Source organism: Rattus rattus, chromosome 7 (assembly GCF_011064425.1).
Source record: "Rattus rattus isolate New Zealand chromosome 7, Rrattus_CSIRO_v1, whole genome shotgun sequence".
Taxonomy (NCBI): domain Eukaryota; kingdom Metazoa; phylum Chordata; class Mammalia; order Rodentia; family Muridae; genus Rattus; species Rattus rattus.
In genome coordinates this window covers 43535002-43561758 of record NC_046160.1, presented here as the reverse complement: position 1 = coordinate 43561758, position 26757 = coordinate 43535002, and the positions used below count along the sequence as shown (strand labels likewise).

The following is a 26757-nucleotide window of genomic DNA, read 5'->3' as shown; positions in this document are numbered from 1 at the left end:
TCTGAGAAGAGGAAACCCCAACTAAGAAAACGCCTCAGTAAGATCCAGCTGTAGTCAATCCTAAAACAAGCAGCCTCTTCATGGCCTCTGCATCAATTCCTGCCTCTAGGTTCCAGCTCCGCTTAAATTCCTATCCTGATTTCCTTCAGTGAGGAACTATGATACTCAGGTGTAAGCCAAATAAACCCTTTCTTCCCCAAGTCGCTGTTAGTCATGATATGTAGTCACAGCAGTATCAACCTTAACTAGTACAGAAGTAGGTGCCAGGATATGAGGTATTGCTATGACAGAGCTGGCCGTGTTTTGTGGAGGTCTGTGGAAGGACTTCAGTAATTTGGGCTAGAAGAGCCATTGAGTGTTGAGAGCTCAGTAAGCTATTTTGTTGGAGCTTTGAGAATAAGAATGTTGAGAGCAGTACAGAAGCAGGCCTGACCTCTGTCGTTGCAGAGGGAAGCAAGACTCTACTGAGCCATTGTGTGTGAAGTATCTATGGTTTCTGGTCTACTGGAGCTGAAGAAGCAGCTGAGATTAAAAAGAAGCCAGAGCCACTAAAGTACAACCTTTGATTTACTGATATAATTAATGGTGGTCAGCTGGGACTTAGAAATAGCCGTGATCGACACCAGCATCATGGAGGTAAAGTCTGGAAAGTAATTCTTGAGAATCAGCACAGAGAAACTGCATTCCAGAGGCAGCCAAGGTTCTACCTCAAGCTGACAGCTGATCTTGGTAGTGTAAGAATCACCCAGGTGGTACTGGTTTTGATTTTGAAAGCATGAAGTGGTCACGGAGAACAGCTGAATCTCCGTATTATCTAGGCCAGAAGAAGCCTTTGGTAAAGGGGTAAAAGTGCAGCCTTCGTAGCAGTTGAAGGCTCAGGATTGAAGGAGTCACAGAGAGAAGCTGAAGCACCATGGAATGGCTAGGAGAGGCTACTGGTGAGAGTGCAGTTGAGTATTTTGGAGATGCCAGTATCATGGGACAGCCACCAAGAACAGCAGTGACTGTGGAGTGGAGTTTGCCTTAGGTTAGAAGATAAGCTATTGTGCTGCAGAGAATAGAGCTGGAGAAGTAACCAAAACCCTTTGCAACAGGCCAGAAAATTGTAAGTCAACCCCAGATACTGGATATTTTGTTATTTACACCATTGGGGTTTGGTTTGGTTTTGATCTGATTGTGAATGTGCCCGGCTTCTTCCTTCTTGAAGTAAGAAAGTATTTTATTTAATTTTGATCTTTTTAGGACCCCACAGTTGAAAGACTTTTGACTTTAAAAGAAAATTTGGATTTCTGCAGAGACTAGATATTTTAAAGAGACTGAAATTTTAATGTTTGAATTGGTAAACATTATGGGACTTTTAAAGCTACTTGTGTTTATAATATGAGATCTTGGGATGAGTGAGAAAGGAAAGTTTTCAGCTTAATGGTGATAAGTTTGTGTGTCAAGTTGACAAGGGGTCAATTTTCCTGGATATTTTTATGTCAACTGACACAAGCTACAATCATCTGAAACAGGGGAATCTCAGTTAAGAAAATTAATTAAGCCTCGAATGGCTGAATCTTTCTCAGAAGGGGAAATAGAATAGGTATCAGAAATGGATAGAGGGAACTGGATGGTAGAGGGGAAGGGGAGGGGAATGGGCAGTGGTGGGTGGGATCAGGTGTAGGGAAAGTAGGAGAGAGAGAAGGGAAATTGGCGGGGAGTGAGGGGGGGGGACAATATCTAGGATGTGCAGGAGACCTGGGATGAGGGAGGCCCCAGAGGGTCTGTGGAGGCTGAGATCCTAGCAGTGGGGGATATGGATCCTGAAGTGGCCACTTCCTGTAGCCAGGCAGGACTCTGTAGTGGAAGGATAAGGCCAGCCATCCATCCACAAAACCTTCAACCCAAAACATGTCCTGCCTACAAGATGTTCAGGAACAAAGAGCAGAGAAGAAAGGAATGGCCAGCCAATGACTGTTGCAAATTGAGACCCATGGGCAAGAACCAATCCCTGACACTATTAATGATACACTTGCAGACAGGAACCTAACACAACTGTCCTCTGAGAAGCTCTATTCAGCAGTCAATAAAAAGAAATGTAGAGGCCTGCAACCAAATAATTAGATGGTGCTCAGGGAATCTTGTGGAAGAATTGGAAGGATTGAGGGACCCAAAGGGGACAGAAATTCCACAGGAAGACCAAAAGGTCAGTTAACCTCGACTCTTGGGGGCACCCACAGACAGAATCACCAACCAAAGAGCTTACAAGGGCTGGACCTAGGGCCCCTGCACATACGTAGCAGATGAGCAGCTTGGTTATTATGTGGGTCCCCAACAACAGGAGGGAGGGTTGTCCCTGAATCTGTTGCCTCTCTGCCTGCCTGTGGATTCTGTTTCCCAAAATGAGCAGCCTTTTCTGGCCTCAGTGGGAGTGGATGGGCCTAGTCCAGCAGCAACTTGATGTGTGCAGTAGGAGGAGGCTTCCCCCTGTCAAAGGAGAAGGGGGAAGGGGAGCTTCCCCCTGTCAAAGGAGAAGGGGGAGGGGAGCTTCCCCCTGTCAAAGGAGAAGGGGGGAGGGGAGCTTCCCCCTCTCATAGGAGAAGGGGGAAGGGAGAAGTGGGAGGAAAATCTGTGTGAAAAGGTTAGTGGGAGGAAGGGGGATATTGGGATGTAAAGTGAATAAATAAATTAAATAAAAGGAAAAAGAAAATGCCTCCTTAAGACTGGGTAGTCGACAAGCATGTAGGGAATTTTCTTAATTAGTGATTGATGGGGGAGGGCCCAACCCATTGTAGATGATGCTGTCCTGAGGCTGGTGATCTCAGGTTCTATAAGAAAGTAGGAAGAGCAAGCCATAGGAAACAAGCCAGCACTCCTTCATGACCACTGCATCAGCTCCAGTATCTAGGTTCCCACCGTATCTGGATTCCTTCCCTGGCTTCTTCATGGATGGACTGTAATGTGAAAGTGTAAGCCTCTCCAGATTGCTTTGGTCATGGTGTTTCATCACAGCAGTAGTGACCTTAAGGAAGACACAGTGTGAGAAGGGAATTAGGAAGAGATACAGGGAGAGGATGACAAGTAAGGCCAAGAAGAGGTGATGAGAAAGGGGTGTGAGCAGCATCTGAGAGATGGGAAGGCAGCCTGAGAGGAGAGGATGTGTGGAAAGAATGTGAGGGAAGAAGAGAGACAATGTGGGGAGAGATCATGAGGACTTATGAAGAGATGTGAGGAGAGACTATAGGGGAACACAAGATATGAAGGGTGATTTAAATAGATCCAGCCAGTCCTTGCTTTTATACACTAAAGAGCTGTCCATTCATGGGTGTAATCTTTACTTATCACTATAGTTTGATAAAGATGAAAGGAAACCAAAAATCCAGCCTATAGTTCAGAGGAAAAGTTGTAGTTTTTAACATTTACTCTGCTACCTTCATAGGAGTGATTCCCCACCCCCCTAACCCCCGCAAGGAGACTCCTAATGTTCTTTAGACACTCTGATTTGGCCTCCAGATGCCATTGAAATGTGTTTACAGATGTGCGATACGACTTCTAGGGAGACATAACACACATACCTTCTGAGAGAGGGGACAAAGACAGTCCAAAGTAGGGATACCACCCAAATCCAACTTGGTTTACTGGGGAGCAGAAATGACTCAAAGACACCTGTATCACCAAACCTCACCCAAGCTCATGATCTGGGAACCCAGAGCACACTGCAGCCTGCAGCTCAGCCAGCTGCTACCTCAGTTGGTCTCAGAGTTCTCTTTGCACTTTGGTTTTAACTGTTTAATCCAACAGGGAGGAGTTGGATGGATCTGTTCATTTTCAGGGATTGTGTTTTGGGGGATGTTATATCTCAAATGAGACACTTTACTTGCCCTTTTAAAAGTGGACTATTTCGAGGAGAAGGACTCTGGTACCTCAGGGATACACAAAATGTTCCAGATTACTATTGCCACTGGAGGCCAGCGGAAGGCACAATCCAGCTGATGTTGAGTGATGCACATCTTCTCTTTCATGTGGTGCTTCTACTTATTCTATTTATTCTTTTACAATTTCTCATAGGTATTTCATATATGTGTGTATGGTAGGTTTTTAATCAAAGTATCCTATGATCCCCACATTCCCTTACCCAGCCCCCACCAAATTTCTTCTTCCCAAGTCTGCTTTCTACTTTATTGGTGTGTGTGTGTGTGTGTGTGTGTGTGTCCTTGTCCAGTTTGCTCCATCATCTCAGGAAAGTGCAAGTGTTAAAGAGGTTAGTTTTAATAAGTTTCTTCTCTCTCTAAATATCACACTTCTGTTTTTTTTTACATTAATGTATTTATTTCCTTTACATCTCCAATGAAGCTTCCCTTACCCCCTCTTCTCCAGTTCCCCCCTCTCACCTCACCTCCCTTCATCCCCCTCCCTTTCTCCTGAGCAAAGAAGAAGATGTCCATGGACGTCAATCTGCCTTGGCATATCAATTTGCAGTAGGACCAAATATATCTTCTCCTCTTGAGGCTAGACAAAGCAGCCCAGCTAGGTGAAAGGAAGCCAAAGGGAGGCAACAAAGGCAGAGATAGCCCCCATTCCTGCTCTTAGGGGTCCTACATGAAGACCAAGTTGGACATCTGTTACATATGTGTAGAAGGATTTAGTCTGTTCTATGAATGCACTCTGGTTAGTAGTGTAGTCTCTGTGAGCCTCTATGGGCCCTAGTTTCTGTAGGTTTTCTTGTGGTGTCCTTGACCTCTCTGGCTCCTTCAATTCTTCCTCCCCCTCTTCCATGATATCCCCCAATCTCTGTCTAATGTCTGGCTGTGGGTCTCTGCATCTGTATCCATCGTCTGCTGGGTGAAGTCTCTCTAATGACAGTTATGGTAGGTTCTTGTCTGCAAGTATAAGAGAATATCATTTACAGTGTCAGGGGTTGGCTCTCTCTCCTGGCATGGGTCTCCAGTGTGGCCAGTCATTAGTTGACCATTCCCTCAATTTCTGTTCCATCTCTATTCTGCACATCTTGTAGACAGGACAAATTGTGGGTCAAAGGTTTTGTGGGTAGGTTGGTCTCCCTGGCCCTCCATTGAAAACCTTGCCTGATTACAGGAGGCATCTGGACTGGATAGAGAAGTGGGGAGCTCGGTGGGAAAGGTAGTTAGGAGGGGAACATGGATCAAGTGTGGGGAGGACAGAGGGAGAGAGAGGTTCATCTCTGGGATGAACTAGAAATATAGGATAAGAGAAACTCCCAGGAACCTACGTGGGTGACCCTAGCTAAGACGCCTAGCAGTAAGGGATATGGAACCTTTCTATCTTTCTAGGTCAGGCAGCCAGAATGCTTTCTATGAGTGGCACCTTTGTTCTGACCAGCCAGGACACACAAGCACTTGGCAGAAACAAATACTAAACAAACATAGAATGGAGCCACTCCTGTCTAAGCTTGAGTGGGCATCAGAGCATGGAGTCCATTTATAGGGTGGGTGACCAAGTCTCCAGAAAGTAATTGAGATTCACATTTCCGAAGTTAAGGCCACAAAGAACACACCCAGCTGTGCACAGCCTGCTTCTTCAGTGGAGGAAAGGAAAATGGTCAGGTTGTAAAACTTTTTATTTTCCCATTTTCTAAGAGAAATCTATCATGAAACATGTAAAGTTGTCTAGGGAGGCCATTACTGGGCTGTGTGGCAAATAGATGTTTCTCCTAGCAAAGCCTGGTGGTGCCCTGTCCCCATTACTTCAGTTCACATGCGCTAGGGCATCTATAGACCCATATTTACTATGATGTGTTCAGCTGAGTCAGGGATTCAAGAATATCAATGTCTAAGATGAAGAAAACAAAGACTTAGAAAGTGGATGTGGATGTGATGGATTTTGGATCTTCTGTTTCACCTGAAATCACATCATTAGAATCATCATGTCGCAAAAGATGTAGCAGCTGCCAAGGACTTATTTATCTTTATAAGTGCTAAATCCTGAATGTTAGCCATTCACTTCACATAGATGTGTTTGAAGAGGGACATTTCCCATTCTCTCGCTTCACCTTTCTGATGAAGAGGGGCCAGGTCTGATCAGCACTCCAGGCTGACTGTGGGTCTACTTGGTTCTAAGGGTAGTTCAATGTCCTAAGGTAGCAGCCTTGGACTTGAGAGGACGCACCTGAGGAGAGGCCTGGGTATTTATGGTACATCCCACAGTATTCTGCTGGCTTTCTGATTATCTCTTCCCCACTGCAACCCCAGAATGAGAACACTTGGAGCTATGGCAGTGATGCTGGTTGTGATGGGAACTGCAATTTTCCTCCCTTTCCTCCTGAGAAGCAGAGACATCTTGGGGGGTAAGTAACAAATGATGTATGATTGTTTTATTCTTCTAAAGTTGCTTTTCACACTCAACAGACCAAACATGTCATGGCAGTTGTTGAGAATCAGTTAAGTTTTGTGCTTGTCAAAGGGAATAATGCAATTCTTTGGTTTAGATGGATTAAATTATAATTCCTCCTTTAAAAGAACTGATTTTTCCCCATGATTATAGAATAAATCATTTCTGTCTTATCTGTACCTATATCTTTTAAAAAGTTATGAAAATTTTTGTTTCTTTGTTCTAAGTTCATCTTAAATGCCTCTGGTATAGTTTTTAGTTTAGTTGTATGGGAAGTTATAGTAAAAAAAAATCTACCGAGATGTCTGGATTAACATACTCATTCTTTGCTATAAAGAAGAAAAGGGAAGGAAGGAAGGAAGGAAAGGAGGAAGGAAAGGAGGAAGGAAAGGAGGAAGGAAGGAAAGAATGGGAGTGTAGAGAAGGGAAGGGAAGGGATGGAAAAGAAAGGGACCTGGGAAAAGAAAAGAAGAAAGGACAAGTGGTCACCCTGAAGCAAGCTTCCTGGTGGCAGGATGCTGCCCCTAAGTCTCTCAGACACAGCCCAGACTTAGCATCCTTGTCTATACTCAGACCTGCTTCCTGCTAGCAGCTACATTCTGCCTAATTTATCTGCCTGAGCATCATGACTGTACTGAAGTCACCCTGCTGCCTTCCCAGGCTCAGGAACTCCTAAAGAAAGCATCCATCCACCTTTCCCTCTGGGTATCCACAATCAGGGATCGGTAAAGCACTCTTTCTGATGGGCATGACCCTCCCCTTCCAAGTCTGGCTCTTCAACTGACCACCACGACCTGTATTCCCGGTGAGCATTAATAATGTGGGAATTGTGTTTCCATGGCAACTAAAGAAAACAAGAGAGGTTGCTCATTTGAAATCTTCAAGAGAAACTAAGTATACCCCTTCACACCAATCTTTCTAACATCTGGAGCATGACAGGTGTTCAGCACACAGAAGGAAGTAAACCACTTTATCCTTTTGTTCAATACCTATCAAGACCCCAGAGGAATAAAACAAGGCTGAAAAGATAGAGGTCAACAGTTTAGTCAAGAGCTCAATACTGCACCTGTGAGCTGTCCATAAAACCATCTGCACTGTGTGGCTTTAAAGTTTGAAATCATATTCTTTTCAAAAATGAGGATATAGGACATCTGTAACTCTGCCCACAAGAGTGTTTGTTTTGTTTCTTGAAACAGGGTTTCAGTATGCAGCCCCCATCAGGTTGGAAATCACCATGCAGAACATACAAATCTTCCTGCCTCTACCTCTGCCTCCAGAGTGTTGGGATGAAAAGCAAGATTTATAAATCTGTAATAGAGTCAACTCTTTTGCTTACATTTTAATAGCATATAATAATGGGCAACATGACCTCCGTAATGATAGTGTGCTTCGGAGTGTATTTTACCATTCATTAGAATATTGTTAGCTGGCTTATTATCCATCTGCACTATAAATTTCTTAGGTAGAAAACCTACAGGTAGTGGTGCCGCCCATTGGTTGGCAAACACTGAAGAGAGATGAAACAGGAGACTCACAAGGTCAAAGTCAGCTTTGGCTGTACCTTAGTCAGGTATAGGTCAGCGAGGGAGGACTTTCTGGGTTATGTGTGAGGCCCTAGATTTGATAATAAATTTGTTTAAACCATCAAAATCACTGTTAGTGCCTTTCAAGTTCTGCATGGCGTGGTAGCACCCCTCTAATGCCACCTGAGGCAGGAGGATTGTGAGTTAAAGGCTAGCATCTGATGTATAGTAAATTTGAGTGAACTCAGCCTGGACTTCATAAGACCCTGAAATAGAAAAACCAAAACAAGCAAAAATATTTGTTTCACAATGGCTCAATCTTATGTTCTTTAACAGAAGAACATTTATCAGTTGAAAACTAAATGACAGTGCCTTTGAAACAATAAGTATTCACCAGTAAAATGTATTTGAAACACAGTTTTCGTATCTATTTCACTACAACCAAAATTAAATGTATCTGGAAAATGACAACGCAGATGACTTTGTGCATTTGGGGGACATCAGTGACACTTTGAGAAGCAAAGCTGTAGGGGAACACCACACACACACACACACACACTCTCTCTCTATGCAAAGCCAGATGCCTCAGAGCACAGAGGAAAAGAATTCTTGGCACCTGGAAATTCAGTAATAAAGTACTGAAAATGAAAAAAAGGTTTCATTTTCTCTTAGAGTATACCCGCGATCATTATAAATCTAGGAAAACTTTGCTCATCGTGTCTCTTGACAACCCTCAGTAGCACATGCTCCATGAAGTACTGCGTATTCCTCTCAACAGACTGCGATGGGCTTCCAGTGTTTGTGCAAAATTAAGATCCATGCGAAATTATCTTTATGGCGGACTCAGCAGCTCCAGTGTAGCTGTGAAAAGGAAATAAGATGCAAATGAACAGCATGAGCAGGAAAGCTGCCTTCAAACCCCGAGATTGGGAAGCCAGCCTAGTGGGGGAGTTTGTTTAAAAGGCAAGCTGGCCAGCTCTATTCCAGTTCACCAGATTTCTGAAAGCAGAGCTCATCAAAACAGGACCCACACGTGGCTCTGAGTGAACCCCAAGTGGTCAGAGTCAGCCAAAGGCAGGGCATAAGAGCCTGGGGCCTCTGTGGCTTTGGAGAAGAAGACATTGGCTTTCTTTCACGTCTTTTGCTTTGTGTTTGTGAACGTGTTTGGAACTATGTAGCCTGCTTCTTTGTCCTGACATACAGTATCTTCTTGTATAATGGCTTCTTCATTCCAGTTATGAATATGCAAGAGGTGCGATTCTAGAGGCCAGTGTGCCTCCCAGAGCAGATGGCACTTTCAGGACATACACGTGGACAGCCAGATGACAGATGCTATCTCCAGGATGGGGAATAAGTCAAGCTACTCTCTAGAATGTAGATTTCTGTTCTAGAGAAACAGAAGAGACCAAGTTGAAATTCTTAGGATTATTGACCCTACCCTCAACCACAAGTCAGATGTAGCCTATGCACCTGCTGGGTGGATCTTGAGATGCAAAACAAAAAATGCCACAGGTCTTAGAGAAGCACTCTGTTTCCCCCTTCTGGCCAGAAAATCCATTTGTAAAGTATCTCACCACTCTACTGGGAAGAATGAAAAGGAGACTAAGTCTCTAGGCAGCCACAGACATCCAGGAACCCACATTAAAAACACAGCTGCCAGCTGCCTGGGGGCATTCCCCATTTATCTGCCTATTTGCAGCTTGTTCCCTAGTAACAACCTGTTTCCTCCCCCTCTTTCCTTTCTTTCCTTCCTTTCTTTTCTTCCTTTCTTTTCTTATGAGCCAAGTCTGCTGCTCTAGCAGCTCCCATGGGATGCCAGCATACAGGCCAAGGTCTGCTGTCTGCCAGTCTTCTCTGTTGTCTATCCTTCCTTTGTCTAATTCATTCGACCCCAGAAAGGTCAGCTAAGACGGGCAGAAAAGAAAATTCTCTCTCCTCTGATGCAGATGAATGAGACACCTCTGTTCATCCAAAACATAATTAATTTAAAATCTATCCAGTTCCACAGAGAGTTTGGAAGATCATAGAAGAGAAGCGTTTCTGCAGGAAATTTCTCAATAGAAAAACCTTTGGTTCAAAGATAAAATGTGAAATAATCGGCCTTTCTTTAAAACTTGGAAAAATATTTTATAACATAGCAAATGAAATAATAAGTAATACATGATCATATCAATTTAAATATCAACTTAGTATTGGTCAATAGCAGAAAATTAGTTCACTGGCAGCTACTATTCCCTGAAATGCACATGCACGTACACACACACACACACACACACACACACACACTCTCACAATTTTTCTTCACAGTTAATTGTTCAGTGCAAGCATTTAGCTCGCACATAATGATGTTTCTACTAAGTCCAACTTCTACCTGGCACCAAAGAGGTAAAGACTATGTGGTCCAGCCCTCTAAGGTTCATAGTGCACAGGGCACAAAGTGAAGGACTGATCTTTTTTTTGTTCTGCTGTATCCCACTCAGAAGGTAATTACTCTAAGGGAGAGAGAATGAGTTGGATAGTTTAAGTAGATACTTTGGGGGAGGGGGGGTTGGAGGGAGTGTACACAGATAAGTTAGGGTATTTGCGGGCATGTGCATGTGTACAGAGGGCAGAAGAGGGCATCAGGGTTATTACTCTATAATTCTCTGCATTGTTAACCTAGACAGGTTCTATCACTGAGCCTGAAGTTAGACTGGCAGCCAATGAGCCTCAGGGATCCTTCTGTCCCTGCTCTGTGCAGCACTGCAGTAAAAGGTACATATAGCTGTGTCAAACTTTTTTCCTGGATACTGGGGTCTGTACTGAGGGTGTAATGCAAATGTCCCTATATCCACTAATCCATTTCTTTAGTGCCAGATGACAATACATTTTAAAGTAAGGGGGAAATCAAGCTATCATACCTAGAGCTTTGAAAATTAAACCTTGTCCTTGTAGACTGTGAGGGTCTTTCCCATGGAAAGGAGTGTGGATGTCACTCTGTGGGCAACAGGGTCTTTGTGTTGTGAGGGGAGGCACAACCTAGCAGGTCTATATTTACAAAGCCAGCTGACTTACTACAGCAAGAACAAAAGATAAGTGAGTTGTCGGCACCATGACTTGTCCTATCCGATAATACTGGTGTACAGAACTTCCCAAAAGGCATTAAGGAAGTGAAAGGAAAAGACAAACATTTTCAAGGGTCTCCAACTCCACTTGATTCGAGACCAACTGTCAAAGACTCTCTTAGTCATTGTACTGTTGCTGCAAAGAGAGAATGTGACCAAGGCAACACTTATAAAAAGAAAAAGAAAACATTTAATTGGGGAACTTGTCTCACAGTTTCAGACGATTAGTCTAAGATCATTGTGGTGGGCAGACAGGTATGGCATTGGAGCAATAGCTGAGAGCTTTACATCCTGATCCATAGGCAGAAGGCAGAGAGAGAAACAGATATTCACAGATACACTGAGAGACAGAGATAGAAGGAAAGCAGCAGACTGGGCCTATTGTGGGTTTTTTAAACATTTACACCTACCCCCAGGGACACATTTCTTCCAAAAAGGCCACATCTATTCATTTTCAAACAGTTCCACTAATTGACCCAAGCATGCAAACCATGACAGAGGCCATGAATACTGATGGGGACAGAAGAAGTTCAAGTTGAAGATGAATATTTGGGGGAGGATACGAGAGAGAAATAAAAGCCAGAAGAGCCAAAAATATCAAAGAGGAGAAAGGGAAGAGAACTCAAGAACCAAGGCTGGGACAGATAGGGTCATAAACAAGAGATTCAGCATTCTGTGAGCCCTCTGGAATCAACAGGCTTGCCACAAAGAGCCCTACAATTTGTTTATAAATAGAGCCAAGAAATTACCATTCTCAGTGTAAAAGCACTGAGCAGGATGTAGCATTCCAACTATGGGAAAACTCTGCTCATTAAGGTCAAAGTCCACCATGACTAGATAGCCTCTGGCCTGGTACATTATGGAAGACTTTCCTTCTCTGAACTTGTCCATGGAATTCTAAGCCTCCAAGCCCACCTCTACCTGAAGAATGTCACACAGCCTCAATTGAAGTTCATAAGTCCAATTTTTCTTTCTTCTGACAAAACCTGTTCAGCCAGCACCAGAGATTCCTGAAATGCTTCCCCATGTTAACGAGGCACTCTAGGTACTCTAAATTCCAGCCAATGACATTTGCCCATTCTGGATGTCCCTACTTCCAGTCCCTCAAAACTTTGAAAGCTTTCAATCACCCTAAGTAAAGTTGATCTGCTTACTCAGTGACTCTCAGTGTGGTCCTTCACCATACATACTCACAGGGCTTCTAAACCACCTCACCCCCACCCCACCTGTGCTCGATGTCTCTGCTCTCACTGCCCTTGTGGACCAAATCAGTCAACAATCGGAGGGCTGGGAGATCCACACCAACATCACTCAGCAATGTCATCTTACCACAGTATCCTGACTCTAGTATGCCCACACCTATAGCCTCCCTGCTAGGAGGCCAGCAATGCCCACTCAGATGGTAAATTCAGGACTACAGCTGACTTCAGGAATGGAAATGAGAATTGGATTTAGCAAGATATATTCAGAAGGAAATTGAGTAGACATACTGTCCCCCACACTGGAGACTGGTGTGGTTTGGGGAACTTGTGATCTTACGGCTCTCCAACAGCTTCCCATCACATTGTATCTTCTTTCCTCAAGTAGCAAAGGCAGATGCTGTCAGGGGCTGAATGATGCAAAGTTGTCTCCTTGATACAGTTTCTGAAATGGGCAGTTATTTAGTTTACCTTTACACAATTTGTTTCAATTTTGCATAGAGGCTAATGCTCCAGAGAGTTCCAATAAGCTGATCATTTCTAGAGACCACATGACTGTCACTATACCCATCTGCTAAAGCCGGCAGAGTTGCTGCCCTGTGGGGTCTGTTTTAATGGTGATGTGTTGATTTATATCCTAGGGAAGACTATGACATCCCATGTTATCAATGTTGTAGAAACGAGCCAGCTTCTGGTGGACAATGCAGTCTACAACACCATGAAAAGGTGAGTGTTCACCATAACGTCCTGCAGTTGAGGCATTGACGCTCATGTGAGATGACTCATGGTTCCAGTGTGATTGGCCACCATGAAAAACAATGCTCCCTCTCAAATCTCTTTGCACAGAGAAAATGAACTCAAAAGTCAGAGGTCTAATCATAGTTCAAGGTGCCATGATGACAGAGTCTGAAGCTTGGACAGGAATAAAGCTAGGGCACTTTACAGAGAAAGGGGTGTTGTTTACTCAGGCTTGGTGCCTAGCCCCTGTAATGTCACCATAACTACCTCAAGCTTAGAACCAGAGCCTCAACCTGCTCGTCACTGTTTCCCAAAATAATTGACTTTTTATACTAATTATAATTCAAAACTGTTTTATAATCATATCACATGTGTGTACATCTGTGGCCAACATGCATGTCTAAGATTCCTGCACATGCTTTGTGCCTGCAGTGAACGTAAGAGGGCATCGGAGCCCTAAAACCGGATTTGTAGACAGTTACAAGCGCTGAGTCGGTGCGGAATCTAATCTGGCTTCTCTAAATCCGTGCCCTTAACTCTGAGTCATGTCTCCAGCCCGTGGCATCACATTTTTAAATATGCGACAGACACCATTGCTAGTGGCATCATGGTGACTCATTAGATATTCAAAAAATCAAAAACATACTAGGTTTTGTCTTCACAAACATCATTTCATTGGAAGTCGGTGAAAAGTTACAACTTCTCTCAAGGTACAAATTCTTACCTGACATCTTCTGATTTACTTCAACTTCCTATTGTCCCAAGTAAAAAATTGTTTCACTATTCCACATTGGTTAGAAACAAATTGTTACCTGACTATTAAAAAAAAAATCGAAGATGAAAGAGGAAACAATATTCTCTGAGCAGAAGAACTGATGAGAATTGTCAGAGAGAAAAGAAAAAGAGTTTGCAGTACTGTGGAATGCTCCTGGGAATCTTATAACCAGAAGAGTTACCCACTGGAAATGGGAGAAGTGGCAGAAAATTTAAAAAAAACCTAAGAGTTTTATGGTGTCAACCTCAGTACATGGCTTACAACTGATGACAAAGGGCCCCATGACTGCACCATTATGGAAGGAAGAGGCATGAGGCTACACAGACAACATGGCAGCCTCACCTGTGATCTGCAGCCTGTGCTTCTGCAGCAGGAAGTACAACCAAGTCTAAAAGCTGGCAAATGTGCATAAGACCTGCTATCAGCCATGGCTCGGCTACCTAGGAAGTAGCAGCTACCAGCACATCTTAGGGACCAGTGCCCTTTCTGGACCTGAAGGAGTGAGGCCGTCAACTCCTCTGTTCTTTCAAACCAAGAATCCTCAGCAGACCAAGGAGATGAGATTTCCTGGCTCAAACTTTCACTTGTGTATCTGCAGAATAAAACCTATATACATATATTCATTAGGTGATCATCTATCTATCTATCTATCTATCTATCTATCTATCATCTATCTATCTCATCTCATCTCATCTCTTTCTCTCCCCTCCCTTCTCCCTCTTCCCCTCCCCTTCTGTGATTCCCAAGTTCAGCCCACAGTGGGGTTGTAGGAATAGGCAAAACACAGAGAGTGTTTGACTGTGTCTCCCCAAACCACTGGTGCTGTCAGGTGCTGGGCTTTATGGACATGCCTAGACACCCCTGGGGATGGGAGAACACAGTCTAAGATATGGGAAGCCAAAGTTCAGGTTTCTTGACTCTCAGGTACCCTGTCACCACGAGGCTGGGACCATTGGGGGCCCATGGGCTGAGGACAACGACAAACTTAGGGCTTGAGAAATGGAGAACTCTGGTTTATCTCATCAACGAAGGTAGCTGTGATGGTCTGAAAGCAGAGAGGCAGGCCTTCTGTGAGAGACAAGCTGCAGCTCTATAGGCCTTCTCCATGCTCCTCGTGGTGGTTTCAATGAAAGAGACAGTCCATGTTTATCCATGCCATTTATTGAACGTTCATCGTGGAAAATAAATGAGAACCAACTTCTCCGAGTGGGTCAGAGATTAAACACCTTTTGCAGGGAAGAATGTCCAGGAAGAGAAACTTATTGGTTAAACCCTCAGGGTCTCTAGGTACCTCATTAGCATGAAGAACTCTGTTTTAGGCTACATGATCAACATGGGGAATGTGGGCATGAGTTCTAGGCCAGGAATCTGGCAGGGAGCAGGGAGCAGGGAGGCACCTACTGTCTCAGGTCTGTTCTACCTTGCCAAGTTTCCTGGCGCAGTCCATTGTCCCACGTTCCTCCTTCCCTCCCTTCCAGAATGTAGATAGACTATTTTCCTTATTTTTTCCTCAACTGAGAGGCAGCGGGTCTGGGGAAACAGGAAGCTCTAGACAGCACAAAGTACCAAGATCACATCCTTACCACTTCCTGGGGCGACAAATCTGTTCCCTTCCAGCATTCTAAGTCAGTTTCTGACTCATGATTCCCCATAGGCACCAGGATTATCTGGATTATCTGTGTTCAGATCTGTGACATCATCTCAGTGTGCTGACATTGAGATAGTCTAGGTCTGCCTGGCAGCAGATAGGATGACTTATTGAAGACGACACTGTTGCTCTGCCTTCCCCACTCCTCAAACACTCAGGGGAACTAAAGAGAACATAAATCTGACACGTGGCTCTCCTCCTTGGCTTTTCACATGAGGAATGCTGAGCCAGCTAAACATGAAGTTTCTGAAATGTGAGTATATATGATCAATATCCTTCTGCAAATAGGACACACACCTCTCATTAAACACCCTCCCACTCCCTGCAGCTGGAATGTTAATGAGCCCTACAAAATGGCTGTAGACTGTGGTTCACTGTGATTGGAGGGTTAAAGCATGGAGTTGTCTGTTCTGCACTGTGATTGGAGGGTTAAAAGATGGAGCTGTTACCCTGGAGAGAGCAGCAAATGGACAGCTGACTGGGCAATTGATAAACACCTCACTAAGCCCCTAAGATCAGAGCATAGGGTATAGAAGGGAAATAAGCAGCAGGGAGGACCAGTCCTCTTGTATGTGATAGCTAAGGGGACAAACCAGAGGACGAAATGGGCACTGATCCATGGTAATAACCACTATCATCAGAAAGCTATGAGGACTAGGATGTCCAGCCTAAGGGGTCTAGGCACCAGAACAGTCAGTCTCCAGTGGCTGTCTACCTCAGACATGGCACGGTACTGGCATCACCAATCAGCCAGCCAAGGGGTTCATTTGCTGTATCCAGATAGGGTTCCTGGATATCCAAGAGGCTCTTCAGATGCTGACCTCTAGTGTCCTTCTTTTCCCTGTTTGGCAGCAGTGAGCAACAGTTGTAAGCTTGTAGAAGCAACAGTTAGTGTCATCCTTTAGTGTCACAGTCCCTGTGAGTCTCAAGTATTAGGGCCCTAAGTCCTACAAATGTCCCTACCAGGTCTGGAGTTGTAGACATTTAGCCTTTGGCAGGGTCTAGTATTACAGCCCTCAGCCTAGAATTTGAGACCCTTAACTTTAAGGAATTGACAGCTCTATGAGAATGTCCCAGCAGCCAGGGCCTACAGGTCCTCTTCTCTGACATCTTACAGCCTGCTGTTCCTTTGTCTCAGTTCTCCACTGGTTCATCACCTTTGCGTCTTTCCTTCTGATTTCTTCTTCCTGCTGAACTCCTCCCAAGCTGTTCAGCTGCTTCCTTGGCAGTGAGGCTCCTGGCTCTTCAAACCTTCCTCGATACTAGCACCAATCGTACCCATCAAGGCTTGTGTTTTGGATCCATTGTGGCCTTGCCTCAGTGCCATCTAATGAGGTAGGAGATATGCCCCTCTAATGAGGTAGAGAATGTTCAGCAAGGCTCATGGCAGCCAACAGCCTGGGATGGACCACCTCAAGGAGCTAGGGTGATTAGCAAAGCTGTGGACTTGGTAACATGTTTATGGTATATTCAGATTATTAAACTCAGTCTTTTTCCTCAAGGCAGCTAGAGCAGCAAGGGAGAGTTCATCAACCAACTAAGTAGGAAGACAAATCCCCTTGTACCCAAAATATTTGCCTGTTTACAAAGAGGAACGTCAGAAGGAGACCTCACAATGCAAACATTAAAACATCACATTTTCCCTGTTAGCAACATCCTCTGCCCTAGTATACTTTAGAGAAATATATCTTTAGGAGCCATGCTTCTGTCTACCATTGGCTCTTCAAGATGGTGTAGCCCTATTGTGGTGAGGGACAATAGCCTTCACCTCTGAACTGGGGTCTCCTGCCCTCTACCAGTTCCCATGAAGCTTTGACCACTTCATGTTGTAGTTAATAACTGGCAAAACCCATTTCCTCAAGGCTCAGGATGTCACTGGATCTTTTACTAATATGTCACATTTTATATCATGGACATTGGTGAACCGAGTCACTCATTTCCAATGTATGTGACTTGGGTGTGTTTGTATCTCAACCTGGTTGCTGTCCCTCATGCCTACCTTGCAAAAGCTAAGCAGCTTACATGAGTTAAGTGTTAATTTCCTCATCTACATAATTGTCATAATTGCAGTATTTATGTCTTGAGGTTATTAAGTTTCCTTTGTATTGTGTATCTTGGGGTATGCAGCATGCTGTGTGGATATAAACACAGATATAGAAAGGATTACAACAGACACTGCCCATCACCTGAAGTAACTGGTTTTGTTCTATGGTAAGAGCAGGTAGGACCTCATGGTGTTTTCATGACATAACTGCAATGAAGCACTGGAGACGTGAATTTTTCTCAAGAGCAGCGTGTATTTTAGGCTATTACTAAGACATGGAAAATATAATATTTCATTTATTCACAGTATGATAAAACTGAAAAGACGGCTGCTTTCCCCAATCCACAGTGATATAAACCTGGGTCCATCTGGGGTGAGTTGACAGCAAGAAAAGGGACATTTGTGACAGCTTCAGGGCTCTGCTTGGCCTCAGATCCTCCAGAGGTCAGAATCTGGAGGATTTGGTGATCCTCCCTAGTCCAGTTAAGACTCTGCCCTGCAGTGATAAACATCACTGACCAAGGTAACAGTGAGAACCAAAAAAAAAAAAAAAAAAAAAAAAAAAAAAAAAAAAAAAAACAAAACAAAAAAAAAGCCCAAACAAACAAATTGTTAAGGAGAACAAGATAATTGAGATGTGGATGTTTTTAACAGAAAATATTGACCATATTCTTCCTCACCCAATATTGCTACTTTCTAGTTGTGCTCTATCCCTTTTACTGACCTGAGCACTTCTGTGGCTCAGAGCTATCTAGGTCTTTTCTTTGTCTGACCCACAGTTCATTGTCTGGTATATGCAGTCACTTAAAAATGTTCTGTTGGTTTATTTATTGTATGTGCATGTATATGTGGCATATGTGCTGGCGATAGGGAGAGGCTAAATGGGAAGAAGGTGTGTTTGAAGATTCATATGCATATGCATGAAGAGTCCAGAAGTCAACCTCAAGAGTCATACATCTTTTGAGACTTGATCTCTCATTGGAACCTGGGGCTTACCAGTAAGGCTATGCTGGAAGGAACCCACAAAATCTACCCATCTCTGTCTCCACAGCACTGGGCTTACAGGAGCTTATCACTATGCCCAGATGTTTCTGGAGATCAGATAAAAGTACTTACATGCTTGTTCATCAAGTACATTTGCAAGGTGATCCCCATTTAACTTATGACTCTTTATGCTCTAGAAACCTCAAGAAAAGGGGAGTCCTTTCTCCAGCCCAGCTTCTCTCTTTCTCCAAGCTGCCAGAGTCCACCAGTGGGGCTATTTCCCGAGCAGCAGAGATCATGGAAACATCAATACAAGTCATGAAACGTGAACAATCACAGTTCTCCACGGGTAAGCAGCTGCATGCCTCTGCCTCTGCTCAGATCCATTCATAGTTTCTTATTTTTGTAATGCTGGGAAATACAGTTTCTCCCCTATTCAAATCCCATTTGGAGAAACAGCTAAACATGCTCTAATTTATGTTTTAAATTACATAGGGACTTTTCCTGTAGCCTTCTCACCGAGTGAAACACAGGGAACACACTCACTCATAAGGGCGTTCTGGGGAGACAGGTTCAGGTTGTGTCTTGTCACAGCAAGCAGAGGACTGGACAGGCGCCTCAACGTCCCAGTGTGTAACCAGGACCTTCTGACTTAGTCTGTTGCCCAAGGAAGGTAAAAATCCATGGACTTTCCAAGAATAAGACTAGTGTGCCGTGTCTGACAGCTCACATGGTGGCCACAGTAGAGTACATTTGAAGAAAACAGAAGCCAGATTAAAGCCTCTCTGGACTATGATGCCATACTCAAAAATAAGCTTTCTTTTTACCAACTTCTGTGAGATTTATTTTCAGTGCAGTGTTGTGAGCTATTTGATCTCTTAAATTAATCTGGTGCTGATTCACCTGATGAGACGAAGTCATTTTAAACCAGTATTAACTACAATTCTCAAATCCTACACGGAATAGTTAGGTTCGACTTTTACAGCAACCATGAAGTCACTCTGAAAAAGATTTCACTTCAGACCACATAGTTGAAAGACCTTTCTAAGTACATTGGTCCCTATCCAATAGTGACATCAGCCCAGATGGTGGTAGAAGTGATGGTAGGGTGACCTATCCTAAGGATGGGAGCCTATTGGCTCCTGTTTCCGTGTCATAGGACTCTCAGTCCAGGGAGGGCACATTGGGAAGAGAGGCCATAGTGTGAAATTGATAATGTAAAATACCCTAAAGGATATGTTAAAGTTATTTCCATTATAGACTCAGCCACTCTGGAGTATATAAGGAAGGTGAGCTAAACCAGATAGACTTCTGCCACACCTGCATAAAACAGCCAATCCATATAGACTTCCTGCCATGGTTGTATAAACAGCCAATCCAAATAGACTTCCTGCCACGCCTGCATAAACAATCAGCAAGTGCACTGGGTAGAGGCACCAGGTTATTCCTGAACATTGGCTTGTTGGCCAGCAAAAGTTCAGTCACATGAGACTTTTTACAGGACTTGATTTGCTGTGCTCTAGCAAATAAGGAGCACATGGCCCTCACACAGCTGGGCCATTGTCAGGTTGCTCAGTAAGGGCTATTGCAGAGAACTCTTCTATTTGAAAATAAAATGCATTCCTGTTGGTTCTGTTTTCTAGTGAGAATCTCAATTTCATTAGTATACATTCATCACAGTTTTATAGAGTCATCTTTGAGCTTCCTTAACCTTGATTTGTTGAAGAGCATAAACAGTGACAGAACTGGGAAGAAAAACAGTAAATATAAACAAAAAAAGACTGTGTTCAGAGGTACTAACCTAGAGAAATCGATAGGAGGGAAAAAAAGGCTTTTTATAGCAGAAGGAATGGATGCTATTAGCAAGCTCAACCAAGGTGGGTTTCTTTGGGAGGATGCACATCCTGTCTTAGTGCTCTCCTGGGTAATTGTGAGATGGGGATGTTTTGTTGTACAGACATAGCAACTTGATTCTGGGTGATGTGTCCTGTGAGATGGGAGACAACTCTGAGGAGTAGCCTACTGACTTGTCTTTCCAGAGCCGAATGGCTCTGAGGTTGCTTTTCAGAATCACCATGAAGCCAAAAAGTAAACAACCACTCCCCCTCACACACACACACTCCTGGCCATGAAGATGGCTAAAGGGACTGAATGAAGAAGCATGTGACTAAAAGGGAGATGGCAGGTTTTTCCCAGAGCAGTGACTAAGACTACACAGGAAGCCCTGATGTTGAGGCCACGGCTGATACAACTGTTGGGAAAATACTTTATCTGGTGCAGATGCCACACAAAGTCTGGCCTATAGAGAGAATGTCTTGTGTATTGTATGGACACATCACCTGTCAATTAAAAAGCCTATGACCTATGGCATACATAGGGAATGGGAGGTGGGACATTCATGGGGTGAAAGATTCTGGGATAGAGCCAAGCATGGGAAGCTCAGCCTAGGAAGATCTGAGGAGATGGACACAGGGTACCTGAGCGTAGATAGCCAGCTGCATGGCAGAATGTTGGTTAAGACAAATGAGATACTTTAAATGTATTCCAGTCAGAGAAGAGCCTAGCTATATGGCCAAAGTATTTATAAATATATTTTGAGTCTGAGTTTTATTTCTCAGAGCATGGGGCTGGGAAGAAGAGCCAACTGGACCTAACTTCAATACTGGTCTGTCTTGTTATACAGATGCACTATCAGCAGACATCCTGGCCACAATTGCCAACCTGTCAGGATGCTTGCCTTTCATGCTGCCACCAAGATGTCCTGACACCTGCCTGGCAAACAAGTACCGGCTCATCACAGGGGTGTGCAACAACAGGTACTGTGTGAAGACCCTCTATTCATCATGAATCTCTCAAGACTTGATCATGACACACTCCATTGTGAAGTCTAGATCCATGAACTGTGGCCATCCACCCCTCTGTGTATCCCATTATCTCACACTCCAACTATCTGCCATTGCTACCCTCGTGCTGTCCTACACTCCAGATAGAGGTGTCACAGGGGAGCTTTGCTGCTCTATCTCGTCCTTATTTTCCAAAAAGCACAGAATGCATTACCATCACCTAATATCCCAAGCCAGATACTTAGCATCTTTGATTTTTCCAAATCTCCTACCTGTCTCTAGTATGTTACCAGGACTGTCTGCTTCCTTCCACCAACCTGACTGATAGATGAATTTGACCATTTGCCACAAGGCATCAGCCCTTGTGGCATGTAACTTTTGCTTCCCTTTATGTTTGTGCTCTAAGTTAGACAGAAAGCATCACAATGTTCCCTTCCTTTCTGTTAGGGTTGGTTGGGTGCTTCTTGTACTTATATGCTAATTTCTGTACCCAAAGATCTGTTTGCCCCAAGAGGAGCAATTTCCCATATACACAAGCCTTTGTTTTGCAATTCTTACTCCCCAGTGTAAAACTATTGGTTAAACAAAACTGGCAGCAGCCGATTACTGCAGGGAATTGAGAGAGCTAGAGTTTGAGTCATTGGGCTAGGGGATGCATGTAGGGACCACTAGGAGAAGGAGAAAGGAGAAAGAGAGAGAAGGAGTACAGAAGCGGGCAGACCGGAAGAACAGGAGGTCTACACTAGCCATAATGGACCAGCAGCATATGCCCAAGTGAAATGCCTCCCCGGGACACCAAGCTGCTGGAGCAGAAATAACCCAGGGAGATGCAAACAGCAAGTATTTGGGGAGCACAGTTGGGAAATGAGCCAGTCTAGTGTTAAGTATTAGATTGGGGTAATCCCCAAGTAATTATGCAGAACCTAATAAATAAATCATAGTTTGGGTCTCATTCATTTTCAGCTAAACAGGGATAAGCTTAATTCTTAGTAATTTATACCTCTTGCCCTCACTTAGCTTCAGAGCAAGATCCTAGCTGAGTCTATTTTGGGGGAGCACCCCAGCCAGACAGTTATATCAATGCTTTGACTACTTCCTTCATGTTTCTCCATTAACCCTTCCTTTACCTTCTCCCAAATACTGAGGGGTGCATAACCCTGCCTTGATTCTACACAAGTGCTGAATATCAAGGCTGGGTAGAGCAAGATGAGCATCCAGGAAGTGTGTGAGTGAGTATGGTAAGAGACACTATCTGTGGGAAGCAAGCCCTCTAAGGGAGACACTGCATACACTCTGACAAATCTCCTTTTTTTTTTATCTTTATTAACTTGAGTATTTCTTATTTACATTTTGATTATTATTCCCCTTCCCGGTTTCCAGGCCAACATCCCCCCCCCCCTCCCCCTCCCCTTCTATATGGCTTCCCCTCCCCATCCTCCCCCCATTACCACCCTCCCCCCAACAATCACGTTCACTAGGTGTTCAGTCTTGGCAGGACCAAGGGCTTCCCCTTCCACCGGTGCTCTTACTAGGATATTCATTGCTACCTATGAGGTTGGAGCCCAGGGTCAGTCCATGTATAGTCTTTGGGTAGTGGCTTAGTCCCTGGAAGCTCTGGTTGGTTGGCATTGTTGTTCATATGAGGTCTCGAGCCCCTTCAAGCTCTTCCAGACCTTTCTCTGATTCCTTCAACGGGGGTCCCGATCTCAGTTCAGTGGTTTGCTGCTGGCATTCGCCTATGTATTTGCTGTACTCTGGGTGTGTCTCTCAGGAGAGATCTACATCCAGTTCCTGTCAGCCTGCACTTCTTTGCTTCATCCATCTTGTCTAATTTGGAAGCTGTATATGTATGGGCCACATGTGGGGCAGGCTCTGAATGGGTGTTCCTTCTGCCTCTGTTCTAAACTTTGCCTCCCTATTCCCTCCCAAGGGTTTTCTTGTTCCTCTTTTAAAGAAGGAGTGAAGCATTTGCATTTTGGTCATCCTTCTTGAGTTTCATGTGTTCTGTGCATCTAGGGTAATTCAAGCATTTGGGCTAATAGCCACTTATCTGACAAATCTCATTTTGGGTTCTTTCTGCTCAGCTGCTAGTAGATTCCAGTTTTTTCCTTGGGTTTTTCCAACCATCAGAATGGACTGGTGTTAGGTAGTTTTTACATGTGCTCAGTCTTGCTTCCCTGGCTTGATTTCCTATGTCCGAGATATAAAGTTACCATACTACACACTACTGCTTACCTTTTCAGCTGGGCAGGTCCCTCTTACCAGGACTCTAGCTACCTCTATCAGAGTCTGCTTCTGCGATCACCATGTAGTTTCAGACCAAGCTGCTTCTCTTGTCTTGGTTTTGGCACATCTATCCTGAGCTCAGCAGTGTGCCTCTCAGCTCCCAGGTCACTACTTACCCAGGCAATAGCAGGATGCTTCTTCCTTCTTGGGTTATTCCCTCTAGAGTCCCAGTGAGGCTCAATTTCAGATACACTTTAGGCTCTATCTCCAAGATCTGGTCTTGTGTCTCTCTGTTGTGTATCCAACCCCAGGTCACTGTTCTACCACCTTGTCTGTCTTTCTCTAGCCCAGAGTTTCCACCATGTATACATGGGGATCTCTCTGGAATTCCCACTAGCCTTGGTGAGAACTTCATGATCTCATCCCTAGAGATGTAACCTTATTGTTACCCCATTGTTCAGCTCTTGTTAGAAGGGACTACTGCTTATTACCCTGACTATTTTCTTTTGGTGGGTCACACTGAGGTTGTCTTAGTTACTTTTCCTGATGTGATGATAAAGTACCCTGATAAAAACAGTTGAAAGGGAGAGAGGGTTTATTTTGACTTACAGGTCTGGACTATATCATTGTGGAGACATCACTGGGACAGGATCATGAAGCAGCTGCTCACATTGTACCCATCATCATGAAAGAAAACCCTGAACAGTGGTTGCAGCTTGGATGGCCTTTTCCACTAATAGTCCAGGATCCCCTGCCAACAGAATGGCCTCACACACAGATAAGACAGATCTTCCCATATCAATCTAGCCCTCCTCAGGCATGCACAGAAATCTACCAGATGACACTAATTTCTATTAGGTTGATGATCAATGCTAACCATCAAAATGGGCTTCTAAGCTATCATCTTACCCGTAGGTTCCTTATTTGGTAATTTCTGTGACATTTGTAGTGGGTACTAAGGAGAACTTTGTGTGTGTCTACATAAATGATGTTTAGTGTGTTTAAAACATTATTGTTTACACGCTGAATTATATTAGTGCCTTACCCTGAACCAAGGAGCCTCATGTATGTGAGAATTTATTGCCAAACTCTGGTAATTATGGGAAGAGGAATATACAACTGATCCCAGAGGTTGTGACCCTACTAGAAAAACAGATAAACTCCAATTGAAGTAAAGACTCCTGTTATATGCTAGAAGCCAGGGTGGACGTTACTAGCAAAGAACAGCCACCTGGACACTGGCTTTTTCTAAGGTCAGGTGGCTGTGAAGAGTGGGACAAAGCAGACCTTTTTCGCTAGTCACCATCACCTGTAAACATGACTTTGTTGGGAGTTAATTTTGATTGCAGGAGGTTCTTGCTTATCTGATTGCTGTTTGCCCCTAGAAAACACCAGGTGGCTGCCCCACTGTCATTGCTCCCTCCTCTTCCTGGCTGAGTCTCCTCTAAGCATCATCCATTCTCTTGGCAAAGCTGCTTTGGTTACAGCCACTTGGCCACAGGAGTAATTTCTATTCCCGGCCCTTGTTTCCTTCCCTGAAGATACAACCCTTATGTATTACTTACCAGGGAGCTTATACTACAAACCTGAATCCTAAGGGACTGCAAACTGTACTAAGTGCAGGAATTCTAAGGCACAGAGGCTCGGCCCACCCTCAAGCAACTTCTCTGTGGGTAGATGTTAGCAACTTAGAACTGGTTGCTTAGAGGGATCCTGAGACTAAGAAGATGGATAAATTCTCAGCCCTTCGATCCAGCAGTTGCCTTTCAGAACTGTTTCTCAGACCTGGGTATGTTCTACCACCCATGTAGGTTTTTTCTCCCACCCATGCTATCATCTTATTACTGAGCTTTTCCCTATTATCAGGTTTATTATCAGGAGCCTTCTGCTTCATTCATGAATCCCTAAGGAAATGATGACTTTTTTTGACACCCAGGATTTATAGAACCATATCTGCTTCCTATACCCTACCCTATGTTGGTTGAGTACAGGAACCTAACAGTGTAAACATGGATGTTCTTTCAGGTTTTTAAAACAGTCTCCAGGAAGATTCTAGAAAAAGAAAAGCAAGCTACCTAAGATCCAATACTGAAGCCCTTGATGCACTTCAATGGGCAGTGGGCTCACACGGCAGGGTAGAGGAAAGGCCATAGCAGCACAGGTAAAGATGGTGAGCAGAATGTATGAACATCCTGCTCATACATGATTGGCACTGTGGAGGGATTCCCAAGCATGAGATGGCTCAGAACCATGTCTCTGTCCTCCAGACTTAAACACATTGTCTGGTTGAAACAGATAAATCATGTCCCAAGTACTGTGTTAAACAAGTGCCTCCCAGAACACAGAAGAGGCATGAGAGACCCCAGATAGTTGAAGTGAGGCCAGTCCTTCTAGCAGAAATAGGTTAAACAACAGCTCATGTTCATGAGAGCTTGCTGCTGTTTGGCTGGCTTTCTCTGCTTTACATAGTCCATGAGCTCCTGGCTATGGGAGTGGTTCACTCAGTAGTTCTGAGGAGAAGAGATGTCCGCCTACCTCAAAATGCAGTCTTCTACTAAATGGAAAAGAAGGGACATGTGAAGCTCTACAGGAAGTGAAGGAACAGCAAGAGTGGGACCAAGAGCCCTCCCCTGCAGGTGGGTGCAGGTATGTGTAGTACTTCTTAGAGAGCAGCCTGGGATCCAAAGCTTGGCCCCTTGAGGAGGAAGTATGGCCCTTCCAATAAGCATGATAAAAGATGAGAACAGGGCAAGGCAGAGCATGTATCCCGACCCTGAGAGATCATGTGCAAGGCCTCTGGAAAAGAACACAGATGAGACCGTGACTCGCCCTACCAATCATATGTGTCCTCTGGAGCCCAGTGATGATTACTATGACTGTCACCATGAAATGACTCTTCTTTGTCTAACTTCTTTGCTCTTGGACCCAGATGTGAGCCTTAAGGTATCCCAATGTAACTCAGCATGCTTTTCCAAGGAGAGCAATTCTGGAAGGCTCCCAAAGTAAGCAGGTGACATGACTATTCTCAGGGTGTCCCTGCATCTCAGAGTTAAAGCAGGCTTTCCAGCCTGTGGAAAGTCTGTGATGAGTCCTGATGAAGGCCATAAGGCTTTCATGGTCTTATAACTCCTCACCAGACTTGTTTCAGGAGAGACTAACCTTTGCTTACACAACTGTGCCTCCCACTCAAAGATAGCCATATGCCATGGTCTGCAGAGGGCAAACCTTTCTAAGGGCCAGCATGTCAGCTTCCCACAGGCGAATCTATATTCACTCCTCTTCTTGAGGGACATTTCTGTTTAATTGCATCTAAAAACATAGAAAT

At 44.2% G+C, this 26757-nt stretch overlaps 1 protein-coding gene across 1 annotated transcript in view; it reads left to right on the top strand.

The window, feature by feature from the left end:
• Positions 1–5529: 5529 nt before the first annotated feature.
• Tpo (thyroid peroxidase) overlaps positions 5530–26757 on the top strand; it is a 62169-nt gene continuing 40941 nt past the window's right edge. The window contains exons 1-5 of the mRNA XM_032908631.1: positions 5530–5564; positions 6210–6304; positions 12816–12900; positions 18561–18712; positions 21047–21179. Coding sequence (XP_032764522.1) covers positions 5557–5564; positions 6210–6304; positions 12816–12900; positions 18561–18712; positions 21047–21179 — 473 coding nt within the window. The 5' untranslated portion in view covers positions 5530–5556. The remainder of the gene's footprint in view (positions 5565–6209; positions 6305–12815; positions 12901–18560; positions 18713–21046; positions 21180–26757) is intronic.